The 12724-nt window shown below is 40.5% G+C and overlaps 1 protein-coding gene across 2 annotated transcripts in view; it reads left to right on the forward strand.

Annotated features, from left to right (window-relative positions):
* The first annotated feature begins 5792 nt into the window (after positions 1-5792).
* The window catches only part of EFR3B (EFR3 homolog B), a 455199-nt gene continuing 448267 nt past the window's right edge, over positions 5793-12724 (forward strand). For both annotated transcript variants that reach the window (XM_029596199.1, XM_029596200.1), the window contains exon 1: positions 5793-6311. In XM_029596199.1, the coding sequence (XP_029452059.1) occupies positions 6305-6311 (7 nt within the window). In that variant the 5' untranslated portion in view covers positions 5793-6304. The remainder of the gene's footprint in view (positions 6312-12724) is intronic.

Consider the following 12724-nt stretch of genomic DNA (forward strand, 5'->3'; position numbering starts at 1 on the left):
ATTAGTAGATTTTTTGTAAATACTGTTACCTACTAGATATATACCAGTTTATGTATTTTAATTTTATGTATTTTTAATATTATTTTTAATTTTATTTTTAATTTTTATCTTTGTAAACCATTTTCACAAATAACTTTGTTTTGAAAAACGGTATATAAATACTTTTAAATAAATAAATTATACGGCTAACTCGCTCTGCCCCTGATCCTCCCAGTACTACTTTTTGTGCATGTGTCTTTTAGTTATATAAGGAACTTCTACAGCTAAGCGGTGGCCGCTGAATGTGCGCACATATTCAGCAACCACTACTTAGTTGCATAAGTTCTACTTATCTGGCTAAATAGCACTGAACATGCTTTGAATATCAGGCCCATTTATTCTACCCCACACTCACTCATACTTTAAAACATTCTTCCATTCCTTCTTCTGCATTCTTTCATACACACTTTCTCTCCTTTTACATCTCTTCCACTCACAGTATACAAACCCTCAACTTCTATTCATACAAATTCCCATACTCAATTTTATAACAAAGTGTCTAATCCATATCCTATCTGTTTCATTGAAGTGCATTTGTATTTGAAAAGGAGAGATTGTTTGTTTGCTTGTATTTTCTTTGCCTTTTTTCACACTCCCATTTCTCAAGTCTTCAATTCCAAGTCTAAGTCCTTAGTCTAGCCTTAGCACCATCTCATTATCCACAACAAGCATCAATTTGATTCACACAGTACCATTTCTATCATATGTCAAATATAAAAATCTGTTCAGAAACAACATCTAAGGTTCTCTTATCTTGGCATTTCTTTCAGGTGTCTAGAAATGTTTTGCTTCCACAGCAGATTCAAACCTATAATGCTGTCCATCCATAGTGATCCACAAGTTTACATTAGTAGTCTGCCAGTTCTTAAAAATCTACTCTTGGTGGAAAAAAAGGAGAGACTGAGTAGGAAATAGGCCTTACTCAAATCATGAGCATCTCACTCTGATAAATACCTTTGAAACATGAATACCTCTTGCATACAAATTTTATCTCTGTGAAGGAGACCCACACAGTCAGCTGATATGAGTTGCATGCTTGTTCTCTGTCAACAAGCAGGGTAAAATCAGTTACACTAGTGGGTGATGTCATCAGATGGTGCTAACACAGGCCAGCTCTTTAGAATTTAGAAAAACCTAGGAGGCTGAAATTGCCTCACGAGCCTCCTTAGTCTTTTTTTCACCTGGGCAGTAGCGTGGACATGGATCTTTTGCTCTTAGTGCTGGTACTCTTAGAACACATAGTAGCCACGTAGCCACAGTTCACATCATGTCTTTTGCACAACTTCACATGTGATGGATTCAAAGGGCACTCAAGTTTTAATGGGATGAACTAACATAATCTTTTTCCCATCAGATAGCCATCACTGCCTGGATCCATGATGCCTTAAATGTATGGAAAGAGCTGGAACTCCTAATGCAAGGCCTTCAACAACTGATCACAGATGTATCAATCAAGAGTTGGGGAGTTCACCGCCCCCTCATCTCCCCTCTGGTTAAAGACAGAAAATCACTATCAAATCATATTCTGAAACTGAGAGACTGAGAGCCATCTACAATGTATTCAGAGGATTTGCACACCAGATGTCAGGAAAGAGAATCCTCAGCCACCTGATTGTCCATATGGGCATGTTTTACATAAACAAATAAGGAGAAACAGGCTCCTGCATCCACTGCAAGGAAGTCATCAAGATTTGAGATTGGGTCTTTTCTCATCAGTTCTCCATAATTGCAATGTACCATCTGGGATCTCAAAATGTACTCATGAACAAACTCGGCCAGATACGATGCAATGAAAGCTCATCAATTACGAGCAATGGCAACTTCAGTGGTGCACCATTGCTCTGCCTCCATTGAAGAAATATGTAGAGCTGCTTCATGGTCGTCCATCCATATGTAGCCCCCTCCTAGATTGGACACATAAAATGTGAAATGGTCTGGCATCATTGTGTGCCTAGTGCCATTCTCGTTGATTAGGATTGAAAAATGTGGAAATGGATCAATCAGTGTATTAGTACAGAGACAGTGGATGTGAAGACTGTTTGGTGTGCACATAAGGACAGGTAGTCTCATGTAAACCACGTGAAAATGGAACACTGCGAAGAGAGATATGACAAACTGCATTGCTCTGAAATACATTACAGTCAAGTAAAAGAAACTGCCATGTACATAGTGGAGAAAATGACAATTAGGTATAGGAAGCTGCTTTGCTTAGATAAGCTGAAAGAAAATATTGTAGCTTGATGCTATAAGGAAAAGAATATTTTACTTTGAGTACAAGTAAATGTTGCTATTAAGTACAAGAAACTGCTTTCACTTAGACAAGTCTGAGAAACATTTTAGTTTAGAGATAAGGAACCATATCCTATGATCAAGGGCATACATGACTCATAATATGTTACTGTTTGAGTATTATGGGATTTTGACTGAGCTGCAGAGAACAAAACAAAAATTGCATAGTGCATGTGCTAGCAAGATTTATTCTGAAAAAGTATAAAGGGAGGTGAATTCTAACACTGCTTTGGAACAGATGAATGAGACCCTGAACTGATCTGAACCTCAGAGCTGTGTCCTCAGACCAGGAGAGAGTGATTATATCCTACTCTCAGTGAGATTCACCGGAGCTGCCTATTTAACTGAAAAGGGGACCGGACAGGTGATTGGAACTCACCTGATTGCATGCAGAACAATCACTGAAGATATATCCTTGTAAAAACTTTCTCTCTGCCTTTTTTTGCTCTCTCTTTTTTTTGGGTCATTCTCATAAGTGGCTCTATATAATCGCAATTATGCTTATCAGAATATTACCTTTATATATATTACATGTATTATGGCCATTGCTTTTACCAGAATACATAAATATTCATATATTCATATGTGTGTGTATTTTATTTCCACTGAGTAGCATCAGGCAACACCAAAGAAAAAATTGTTACAGACAAGCAGATTGTGTAGTGGACCCAGGCCCAGATTTAGTGGGGGTAGAGAATTTTCTGAACTGGAACAGGGTAACCAACCACTTATGTTTCTCCTCTGTGACCCCTATTCTTTACTATCCCAATTGTTTGTGCTGATATTCAACATATACATCAAATAAGGTCCACACCAGTATATATCTTCCAAAAAAAATTAAACTTTTATTTCTGAAGATAATAACAATCAATAAAAATTGGTGAGGGATAGTACAAGTCACTGATTTAATCAGAGTTCACAAGTTTTCACAGCCAAAATGCAACTTCAGTAATATTGAGTTAACAGTTACACATAACTATTACAAAAGTCATAATTGTTTCCTGTCTCAACAATGCACTCCAATAGGCCTCACTCCTATGCCTTATGAAATGTGTTACATTCCTTTCTTTATGCTCTCAGTCCTGGATTGACAGTATAACGATTTCACAAGGACTAGGGTACATCAACTTCCACTCAATATCCAGAGACCCCAGGAACAAGTCAAGGTCTCCCTCCCTCCAACTCGTTCCCAGACTACACGTCAATTACAAAGGGCCCTTTTGAGAGGCCCATTACATATACCTTCACATTCTGCTACTGTCTAGAAAACCTGTCATGAAAAGACAGTGCTTCTGGACAAACAGTTTTGCATATTCTTTTTAATTAAGAATCAGCTTCCCAACTTTAACTGTCTGGATGGTGACTCAAGAAAACTACATAAGCAGTGACCACCTTAAACTTTGCATTCCCACTAATGTGGCTGATTTCATTTTGCTTGTTGGCAGACAAAGCAAAGTTGCTTACATGTAACCAGAGTTTTTCATAGTCAGCAGGATACATTGGACACACACATACACACCTTTCATCCCAGAGAGTTAACTCTTAAGCTTTGTAAGACTATGGAGGCTTGTAAGGCAGTGCCGGGTGAGAATTCCTGCACATGCTCAAAAAAACCTAGAACTCTTGAGAGCTGGTCCATCTCAGCTCATTTGGATGATGTCACCCACTAGTTTGCTGATTTATCCTACTGTCCACGGAGAAGCCAAATTATTGGTAAGCAACTTTGATTTGTTAAATAATGATCTGGAGAAATATTGTACATGGAGCAATTCTTATGAAGGTGTGTGACTTCTAATAGGGGACTAAGGATCATCCATAGTGGTTTGAGCAATATTCACTGCTTGCAGCAGCCTGCTTAGCAGAGGAAAACAATTTCATTTGGCTATGTTAAACTGTGCCATTGGAATATCGAGTTCGATGGATTGGAATATGTGGAACATACCTATGCACAGAAAATACCAGAGTGTGAATTAAAGGATTATGATACATGCCCCATGTTCCCTGCCAAATATCACAAGTCAAAGTAAAGTGATGATCATAGGCAAAGGATATAACTAACTGCACCCTCTTATGTACCATAATATGGCCTATCGGAGGATGAGAGTATTTGGTGAAGCAGAAACAAATGTTGAGTGGAAAAAGTGACTGTCAACAAATGTTGAGTGGAAAAAGTGACTGTCACAGTTGCTGACTGCAGCAACAGTGACAGTAAGAAAATATGACATTTGGTCCCATGACATGACCCTGTGAACATGACACTGTGCCAGATTTTAGTGGATCCTTCTGCTGGCCTGCAGGCCTGTGCTAATATTTACAGCAACAGATATTAGACCAAGGATACTTGAGAGAGTTATAGTTTCCGAAATACTATAGTTTGGTGGTGAGGTTATTTTCTATTAAAAACAATATAGTTCAGATTACCTGGGTAATTTTCAAAGCTGTTTACCATACATAAAACCTGGTTCTATGCGGGTAAATGGCTGTTCTAAAACTGACCTGGGCGGAATGCGCATAAAAGTACAGACGTCACCTGCTGTTGCACAGACTTTTAAGTGCACCAGGGAAAAGCCTTCTGGGGGGGTGAGAATAGGGACAGAGTCAGCACTTCCGTGCATGCTTAATTTTCAAAAGATCTGTGCATACCCGTACACAAGGAAGTGCGTGAATGTGTGCGCATCCTGGGCCCAATACCCAAATATTTTCCAAACAAGCTTATGCAAGTATAATAGCTATTCGGGCTGTTTGAAAACGAGCCTTTACCAGTATACAGTGCTGTATGCCATAACAACAAATTAAAAATATATATATTATATTGATGTTTTAATTGTGTCTCTTCCTTCCATAAGGGCCTCTTCTCTTGTTAAAATGTGAAGGAAACGGGGAGATAGGCACAGAGAATGGTTTCAAAGTCGTCCTTGAAATTATATTTTAAGCTCCGTGCTTACCCTTCCAGAGTTTTACAATATTACCACCTGCATCTGGTCACCAGGAAGCTACATGTCCCTCTTTCTTTCTTTCTTTCAGAAGGTGCCCTGGGACCTGGGGGGGGGGGGGGGGGGGGGGAACAGTCCAGCTGTTCAGCTGCGCTTGCCAACAACCGAGTGCAAGTGGAGGCAGAGGCAGCATCAGCCCGGCCAGCAACTTGGCTGCCCGAACATCCTATGGGGCTTTCTTTTTTTCAGGCACTTTTGGTGAGAGTGAGTATCATGTCTTAAAGCCCCTGAGAATGCACTAGACAGACTGGATGATTTTTATTTCAGAACAGATTAAAAGAAAGGTCGGACAGTCTGTCAAAACTGAGGACTGTTAACCACCTTAAATGTGGAATATAACTGGTAGGTTCACACAACGTTTTCAGTTACCCGTAGTTAAACATTTTTATTTTAAACAGCCTGACTGCTCTGGAAGGCTATCTTTGAACTCTGACGGATTAATATGTAAGGAGGGCTGCTGGCCTGCTGCAGCCTCCAAAGGAGCGTGGCTAGAGTTAATCTGGAAGCTTTTACGGTTTTCTTTCCCTTTTCTTTTTTCAGCTGCCTGTCCTGGTTGCCCGGCTTTGCCCGGCTGCCACATTTGCCTGCAGACGGACATCTCCAGATAACTGCTGATGCATGGGAAGTAGCCTGAACACACTCGCCTTTCTTCTATCTCGCAACTGTCTGGGGACGGCGGGTGGAGGGAGCCAGAGAAACGAGAGAGAGAGAGAAGATTAAAGAGCAGGCAAGAATGGGAGGGGACAAATTAGCATACCCGGCGCCCCCAGTCCCCGGGGAAGGCGAGCTCGGGCTCAGCTCGGCCTGAATGAACCTTTTGCTACTTCTTCATTCATGCTCCTTCCCTCTGCCCCCGCCCTTCCCAGCACTGCCTTGGCGAAATTATATCGGGAGAGCCGAACAAGGCAGCGTTCAGGGAAGAGAAGAGCCTCAGCGAGCCGGAGACGGAGACTGGCAGAGCGGCTGCAGCAAGGGACTCAGTAATGTACGGTAAGAGGCAGAAAAGCATGCGAGCGTCCTCCGTCCTTACTGCTTCCGTTCAGAGCAGACCCTCCAGGAATACGGCGACGTAACATGGATGGCAGGGCTCGTTTTCTTAAACACCACAGGGGGGGGGGGGGGGTGGCAAATTTGTATCAAAGGCAGGCGAGGAGAGATGCGTAATGAAATCTTTCCAAAGGCGGTTATATATCGGCTTTTGTTTTTTCTTCTGCATGCTTATCAAATGAGGGGTTCAATGGTTAGTGGTTATCAGCAGTCGACTGCTTGCTGGAGGAATCTTGTTTATTGTAAAAATAAATGCATGCGTTTTCAGTGCATGTGAGTCAAAACTGCAGAGACGGGGTGAGAAGCCGCTACACTTCCGAATTAATAGCACGAAGCATGTGCTGTACCTTAGGTCTGCTGTAAAATAGCTCTACCGCTACACGGCTGCTTTACATCAGAAAACTAGTCAGCACAATGCCAACTCTTGCTTTATTTGAGGCAGGTCTGTAAGAGAGACTGACTTAATGGAAAGTCCAGCATAGGTTGTGATTGATCGCATTTCTTTATGAATCAGACTGGTGTTACCAAGAGGGATGGCCTTTTTTTTTAAATAAATAAATTACATTATAACTAAATGCAATCCTTTTGAGTAGCATTTTGTTAGTATTTTATTTTTATGGAATAGTGTAAGGCTGCATGCTTTGCACTGCACCAGGTAACACAGGTAAGCAAATACTGGGGTACAGTGAATAATCAATACGATTTATACTAGCATAATGGATGAGAGGGAGTCACCCACGGACCCAAAAGTACTGACAGTCAAAGCAAAAGAATGAGACAAGAGATTCTAGGTCAGGTGGCTTTTGGATCACAGGTAATAGGATAAGAGCTGGGGGGAAAGTGGCATTAAGACAGAGTTTGTATTTGGATGGAAGGGAACATGCAGCCAGTATGGTGCAACTATGAAGTATTGGACAGAGAGAAAATCTGCAGAAACTAATCAAATTCCTGCCTGACTAGTAATAGTGTAATAACTGTACTGTAGATACAGTATCCTGCTGTATTAAATCAGTTTGTAAATGCTCTATCCAGATTACTAATATGGAATGATTAGCATGTCTGAAGGAAGCATCTGAGATCACTGCAACAGTAGTTTGCTGGTTTGTGAAGACAACCAGAAATAACACTGCTTTTCTTTACATGTCTTTAGAGTTGTGTTCACCTGTACAGTAGTAAATGAAAACATATTTATCATATTCAGAATACAGGGGACTGTAATGTCATACCATTAACATGCAATACATGATAATCCCTAATTCACTATTTTTGGGAATCTGGCATTGGTACTATGTATGTGACCATCTCTGTCTGTCTTTGTCTTATTAGATGATTTTTGATTCTTCTCCTTTTTGGACTAAACATCTACGTATACCATTTTCTTCTGTTACCTTGATTTAAATTCTCAAAACTGTAGCTTTCAAATTGGGGACCCTTATGATATGGATGTCTTAGTACTATATGGTATGAGCACTTTCCTCCTGTGCTTCAAAAATTGGATTGTCCATTTTCATCAGATTCCACTCAAGCACACTTTAGCTGCAGAAGATGAGACAATTTGTGGAAATACAAATATTTCAGATGAAATCTAACCAAATGAACATGATCACCATCTGGAAGGTGTTTTTGGTGTTTGTCGGGCTGTGTGTGTTTGAACTGTGGACTGCATGTAGCACAGGTCACACGTGTGCAGGCCACACTGACCAACGAACACGAAGTGCCTAATCTGCTGTCTTCTTAACAGTGGAATATGTGTGGAATTGAAGCAGAGGGCAATAGGGAATAGGTTTGGTAAATTACAAAATGATCATTGTAAGTGATCTCTTAGTATCCTGCTGTTGTATAACTGCTAACGGAGTTTGGTGCAACTATCAAGTGCTCCATGTTCACTGGAAGATTTTTATCTTGTTTGTTTTTTTCAGTTCTCCCAAAGAATTTTGCTATTAGTACTTGTATTTTTTTTCTGTTGAGAAATAAAATTATGGCTCTCACAATGTTTTGCAATGAAGCTAAATAAACTAGCAGTATCCAAAAATAGCTGAAAGAAAATGGAAGCATCTGAAGTGGTTAAAACAACGCTCTAGATAAAATTATTTCATAAAGATGAGATCTTCAATCCACCTGTCTAGATTTACCCTGAGTCTATGAAAACAGGCTTTCAAGCAAGTAGGGTGCTGAAAGCCATGCCAATAATTTTTCTATGCACCGCATTTAGCTGTTTACATGTGAGCCATTCCAGTGCATGAGTGTCCTTGCTTTTCATTCGCTAACACTGTACTACTGGCCAGCTCTCAATTCTGTGAGAATGGTTTGTGATTGTAAAATTGATTATTTGTAATACCCGAAGAGTAGATTCAGTAGCAGCAGGAGCAAACAGCTTATTGAAATGGGCTGGTCAAGAAGTGATGAGCTAGGAATGAGGATAACTGAATGGACAGTTTTCCCCAGAGTTTTAGACAGAAATGACGTTAGAGATGAGTACAGCAATAGGATGGGATGACAAGGTGTAGGATCAGTTTCTTAAAGAAAACAGTCACTGTGGCCTGTTTGAAATTAGATGAAAGCACATCATAAGCAAGAAATAAATCTTAAAATAATTATAAAAGGCATATCTTTACTGTATTTATTCAGGTGTGTACTTCTCATCATAATCAACATTGTTTATTCCACACTTTTCCAACTAGAGGGGATCAAAAGATTATATAATCTTTCATTGGTTTCATGGACTATGGGTGAAAAGCACTTAAAGTTAAGGGTGACCATGCTTTTTTTTGACAGCAAATTTTAGTCAAAATCTGAAATAATGGTGGACAACTCCCAAAGCTGTGTTTCCAAATCTAGCCTGACTTATTTACATGAAGATTTATTTAGAAGCTGCTCCATAGGCACCATTGAGGGTAATCAATTCTCAGAACCCTATTTTTGAGCCTTTCAAAGTTCACACTGAGAGATCCCTGGGGTCACTGAATATAATCACCACATTTCTTCTCTTGCAAGAGTCATAGAATCCTCTGCTAAGGACTCCTGATATTTTCAGAATAGAAATTTAGAAACATAATGACAGGAAAAGATCATAAGGCCTATCTAATATGCCCATCCACACCAATTCCACACAGCCACTGCTATTTCTGGCATTAGTAACATGGGATTCCTTTAATGTTTGGGTACTTGCCAGGTACTTGTAACCTGGATTGGCCATTGTTGGAAAGAGGATGATGGGCTTTCTAGACCCTTGCTCTGACCCAATATGTCAACTTCTTATGTTCTTAATTCAGTTTTACAATCCCTACCACTTCTTCAGAGACCCCCTGTACTCATCTCATGCTTTCTTGAATTTAGATAATCTCCTTGTCTCCACTACGTCCGCTGGAAGGTGGCTTCATGCATCCTCTACTGTCCCTAAAGAAATATTTCCTTTGATTACTCTTGAGGCTACCCCCTTTCACCCTCACTCTATGACTCCTCATTCCAGAGCCTTTTTTCCATTGAAAGAGTCCCACCTCTTGTATATTAATTCCTATGGGGGTATTTAAATGTCTCTATCATAGTTCCCTTTTTCTCTCATTTCCTCTAGGACATACATGTTTAGATCTTTAAGTCTGTCCCCATTTGCTTTAGAATGAAGACCATTGCCCATTCTAGCTTCCTTCTGCACCAGCTCCATCCAGTTTATATTCTTTTGAAGGTGCAATCTCCAGAAGTATACACAGTGTTCCAAATGAAGTCTCACCTGATCCACCTGTGAGGCCATCGTAAGATCATGAGATATGATCACCCCAGACCCCGTGCTTGTTTTGTGCTTAGAAGAATTTCACCCCCTATACTACTGAGTGCATGACTGCATTTTTTAGCATTAAATCTTAACTGGCAGACTTTAGATCATTCCTCAAGCTTTGCTAGATCCCGACCTTATGGTTTCCATGCTTTCCTGGGTGCCTACCCTATTGCAGATTTTGATATCATCCACAAAAAGACAAACTTTTCCAGAGAGTTCTTCCATAATGTCTCTTACAAAAATGTTGAAAAGAATTTGCTCCAAGAACCAATCCCTGTGGCACAACACTAGTAATGGCCTTTTCCTGGGAGTGACCTCCATTTACCACTACCCTATGTCACCTCCCACTCAACAAGTTTCTAATCCAATCACTGTAGGGCCCATACCTAGGATGCTTAGTTTATTTATAACTAACTGTGTCAAAGGCCTTGCTGAAATCCAAATAAACTACCTGGAGCATTCTTCTCTGATTCAACTAACTTGTCAGCCAATCAAAGAAATTGATCAGGTTTGTCTGACGAGACATACCTCTGGTAAAACCTAGAATCCTCTGCAAAGAATAACTCTAAATTTTTGCTTTTCTGAAAGAATATTCTAAGTATAGCAGAAGGCAAATGAAAGACCTGTAACCTTGAAAGCAAAAATAAATGAAAGTATGAAGGCTGGTAGCAGATAGACCTTAATTGGCACAAACTGTTATCAGAAAAGCATAACTGTAATATATATTATATTATTTTACTATAGGTCAGAGATAATGAGGCCTTGGTAGGTCAAAAATAATGAAACATATATCAAAGTATAAATACATATATGAGATGTGTAGCTTAGTCAAAGTATTGGTCTTCACTTAATCTAGAGAAAACATGCTTATAACAAAATAACCACAAATAAACTTTAGGTAGTGTCATATACACCAATAGGGAGAAGTAATGAGAAAACAGACAATCATAATCGGGTGTGATTGTGACATCAAAATGGAACAAAAATATGGCCTCTGAGGAGAGAAAGCTGAGATGGAGAAAAAGTAAAGAAAAGAGAAAACATAGAAGGACAAGACTGCCAACATTCAAGATTCAGAAGAAGAATATAATCAGACTGGCCATGAATCTATTGCCATACACGGAGGTCTCGACGAGAAAAGGACACATTTTTCCGTTTTGAGTTCTGAAAGTTATTTTGGTTTAAGTGTTCATGATATGACATGTGAGGGAGGTTTGAAATGTGATCCTTACTAGAGGAGCTGCCCTTAACTGTAATGGCCACAGTGGTTTCAACAGGCCTGGTATGCCAGTAGGATCAGGGATCTCAACAGACCCTGCCCTGTTGGTTAGATTAGTGAGTGTGGGAGGTGCACTAGTGTCACTAGGTTTGATAAAACTGCTGTGTCCAGGTGTCATAGATTTAAGGAGAAAAGGAGATTGAGGGGATTCCGGAAAGGCTGGAGGAAGGAGAAGTCTGTAAACCGCAGTCTGAGGGGGGGGGGGGGGGGGGGGGGCGCCTCGCCACGGAGTAATGCTCGAGGGGATCTTTTATTCCACAGGGAAAGTGCCCGGGGCGGGTCCTTCTCAGTACTGAGGAGTTGTCTGAAAAAGAACAATTCCTGCCCAGTTACGGGGACTGGGCCCCAAGGTTGGGGTTACCGGCGCTGCCAAGAAGGAAAACGGATCACGGGGTTTGACAGAGTGAACCCTAAGAGGCTTGAAGAGGAGAAGAGGTTATCAGGAAGCGGAGGTGTTTGAAATTCCTCATCTGTTTTCGGAGAAGCTTTGGTGACGTGTTCGCTGAGAAAAAGGATTTTGGTCCTTGGTGAGTGTTTTGGGAAGGGAAATGTCCTGATGCAGTGGCGTAATTTATTGCCACGGGAAAACGGAAGACGGAATCAGATCAAGCGCTACTCCTGCTGCCGGGCCAAGGGTAAGGAGAGGCAGATTGGGTTATTGGCATTATTAGGATTCTTGGAACATTTTGTAATTTTTTTTATTACTTAAAAGACTGGGGGGAGAAAGGGAACAAATGTATGGAGAGACGGGGAGATGGGGGAGGGGAGAGAATGCCTTTAGGAAAGGCAAGAAGCAGGGAATGGCGGGAAAAGTGCCTGGAAGGAGAGAGCAAAGAAAATGAAAAATAAAGGGAAACAATAAAAGAAAATGAAAAGGTAAACAAAAATAGGCTTCTCGAGGTTTCCATTTCACTTTTTTGTTTGCTTGTGTTTCTAATTTGTGGACCCTTATACTATATTACGTAAGGGTTGATGTGAGGTTTACCTGTTTAGTTCCTGTGTAGGGATCTAGAGCAGTCTGGTCTGGTCTATTTTTCCAAGAGGAAATGTATTGTTGTGCTAGGGCCCGGTATAATATTTGCAGTGTTGCCTGCCTTTTCATAGGCAGGGTTGTTGCTGTTTGAGTCCTATGGCTGATTTTTTATATATTGGTTCTGAATGGCTTTTCTGAAGGTTTCTCTTCACAAAGTGACTGGCAGTGGAGGAAATTTGTGTTGCTAATGCTGAGGTGATGCCAGGAAAGTGAGTTATCTTGTGTTAGTGCTTCAGATAGACTGCTACTGCATGTTGCTGTATTCTAATGAT

The sequence above is a fragment of the Rhinatrema bivittatum genome, chromosome 3 (genome assembly GCF_901001135.1).
Source record: "Rhinatrema bivittatum chromosome 3, aRhiBiv1.1, whole genome shotgun sequence".
Lineage (NCBI taxonomy): Eukaryota > Metazoa > Chordata > Amphibia > Gymnophiona > Rhinatrematidae > Rhinatrema > Rhinatrema bivittatum.